The sequence below is a fragment of the Protobothrops mucrosquamatus genome, unplaced genomic scaffold, assembly GCF_001527695.2.
Source record: "Protobothrops mucrosquamatus isolate PMUCROS unplaced genomic scaffold, P.Mucros_1.0 scaffold303, whole genome shotgun sequence".
NCBI classification, from domain to species: domain Eukaryota; kingdom Metazoa; phylum Chordata; class Lepidosauria; order Squamata; family Viperidae; genus Protobothrops; species Protobothrops mucrosquamatus.
In genome coordinates, this window is record NW_015386645.1 from 639,862 (window position 1) to 642,724 (window position 2,863).

Below are 2,863 nucleotides of genomic sequence, written 5' to 3' on the forward strand. Positions count from 1 at the left end.
GTTTCCGTGCTGTGCCCAGGCCGGAAGCCGGACTGGCGCGAGTCTAGATAGACAGTTTCTTCCAGGTGCTGAGGGAGCTGTCGTGCCACCACACTCTCAACAACCTTCGCAAGAAAGCGAAGGTTGGAGACAGGCCGGTAGTTGGCCAAAGCAGCCAGGTCCAGGGAGGGCTTCTTGAGGAGGGGCCTCACCACAGCCTCTTTCAAGGCAGCCGGCAAGAACCCCTCACTCAAAGAAGCGTTGACGATTCCCTGGAGCCAGCCTCGCGTAACCTCCTGGGAGGCCAGTACCAGCCAGGAGGGACACGGGTCCAGTAAACATGTGGTGGTGTTCAGCCGTCCCAGCATCCTGTCCATGTCCTCGGGGGTCACAGGATCAAACTCTTCCCACAAAATGGACTCAAGACCTGACTTCGTTGGCCCGCCTGAACTAGTCCAATCGGAGGCTAACCCGGCCCGGATCCGATCGATTTTGTCATGCAGGTAACACCCAAATTCCTCTGCCCGACCCTGCAAAGGGACATCCCGGACCCTCTGATGAAGGAGGAAGCGGGACACCCTAAACAGGGCGGCAGATCGGTTACCTTCAGACTTGATAAGAGCGGAGAAATAGTTGCGTTTCGCCACTCTTATCGCTACTAGGTAAGTCCTTAAATGGGACTTTACCAATTTCCGATCGGATTCGGAGCGGGTGGCCCTCCAATTACTCTTTAGGCATCTCTTCCAATGCTTCATCACCCTCAGCTCCTCGGAAAACCAAGGAGCCAAGGTAGACCAGCATCAGGTGAGGGGCCGCAAAGGCACGACCCGGTCCAGGGCCCCCGCGGCCGCACCATTCCAGGCGGCCACCAGGTCCTCAGTCGAGCCGCGGGTCAAGGTCTCAGGTATTGGCCCAAGCTCCGTCTGGAACCTCTCAGGGTCCATCAGGCGCCTGGGGCGGAACCATTTTGTCACTTCTGGTTCTGCCTCCCCACGGTGGGGCGTAGCAGTAGGAAAGGCCAGCCGAAGGAGAGAGTGATCTGACCATGACAGGGGCTCAACGACCATTTCCCCTAAACCATGATCACTCAGCCACTGGCCGGAGGGAAAAACTAAGTCCAGTGTGTGTCCTCCGGTGTGGGTAGGGACATCTACTAATTGGGTCAGGTCCATGGCCGTCATGGAGGCCATGAACTCCCGAGCCACCTCAGATGCTTCACCTAACGATGGCAGATTGAAATCCCCCATGACTAACAGTCTGGGGGTCTCAATCGCCATCTCGGCTATCACAATGAGTAGCTCGGGTAGGGCTGCTGATACATAGCGGGGAGCCAGGTATACAATCAGCACGCCCTGCTGCCTCCCATGACCCCACTTCACACCTAGGGATTCACAACCGGCAGTACATAGAGGTTTCTCAGTTGGTCTGATGCTCCCAGCTCTTTTCAGAACTTGACATAGTTTATTGTGATTCACACATTCAAAGGCTTTAGCATAGTCAATGAAACAGAAGTATTTTTTTCCCCCTGGAAGTAACTTGCTTTCTCATAATCCAGCAAATGTTGGCAATTTGTTAATTTTATTTCAGTAAACTGATATGTTATCTCTTCCTTTGTGTTAGAATGATTGCTATGTCATTTGTTTTATACTGGCCTACAACTAAATTTTAAAAAAATGTTTATATTTTCTTTGTTTAAAGAAACATTCATATGAATGTTTTGAATATATGAATTCTGTCTCCCTCCCTCAGTCCTATTCTCTCTCTTTTCTTTTCTGAGTATCAATATATTTCAGGTTCATTCTTTTCTGAGAAGTGTCAGATTCAACAATAGTGTTGGTGAAAAGATCTCCTTTGACAAAAATGGAGAATTCATTGGTGGATTTGATATTATCAACTGGATCACATTCCCAAATCAATCCTTTGTGAGGGTCAAAGTTGGAACAATAGATCCCACAGCTCCAGCAGACAAGTTCTTCAATATTTCTGTGGATTCCACCACGTGGCCAGTAGGCTTTAATCAGGTTAGCTTTTTGAATCTAGATTGGTCTGCCTTCATTTAAATATCCTTATTGATGAAAGTCTCAAAGCATCATTTCTGACTAACCTACAGTAGGTACAACTGTCATGGGGAAGGGAAAATATCAGTATTTTTTTTTACTTTTCTAGCAATTGCTATTGAACATTGTACCCTTTATTTTGGACCCCTGTTAATTATGGACAATGGTTTTCATGGTTTTGATGTAAAAACTGCAAGCTAGTGTACTAGATTTCATCAGTTGGCTGGCTTCAAAATTCAGAAGTTGAGAAAACCAACTTTAACTACTCAGTACAGAAATTGGTTTTGGATAGTGGGGATAGAAGGCCATAAATACCAATAATTGTAGATATTTAATTCATTATTGTTTCAGACCAATTACATAAAAAATTATGTTATCACACTGCTTTATTTTTAATCTATTGATTGCACACTAATAGTATCACTCCAAGCACTTCCTTTCCTCTCTGTATCTTAAAATATTCTTCTTCATTCATTGATAGGCATTACCTCTATCTTTGTGTAATGATCCTTGTGAGACAGGATACAGCAAGGAAAAGTTAGAAGGGGAGCCGTTTTGCTGCTATAATTGCCGCCTATGTCCAGAAGGGAAAATATCGAAAAAGAAGGGTAGGAAATTTTCAAATATAATTTATTTATTTATTTATTTATTTATTTTGATTTATATCCCGCCCTTCTCCCAACGGGACTCAGGGCGGCTCACAACATATTTAAAAACATAGACATATTTACAACCCCCCACCAGATAAAACCAAATTAAACCAATATTTAAAGTTGTGCAGTTAAAATTATTCTTAAAAAACCCGATTTAAAAACCCGATTTAAAAT

The 2,863-nt window shown here is 45.1% G+C and overlaps 1 protein-coding gene across 1 annotated transcript in view; it reads left to right on the top strand.

Annotated features, from left to right (window-relative positions):
• LOC114922514 (vomeronasal type-2 receptor 26-like) overlaps positions 1-2,863 on the top strand; it is a 14,604-nt gene that overhangs the window by 9,054 nt on the left and 2,687 nt on the right. Inside the window, exons 2-3 of the mRNA XM_029283969.1 lie at positions 1,773-2,000; positions 2,518-2,644. Of these exons, the coding sequence (XP_029139802.1) occupies positions 1,773-2,000; positions 2,518-2,644 (355 nt within the window). The remainder of the gene's footprint in view (positions 1-1,772; positions 2,001-2,517; positions 2,645-2,863) is intronic.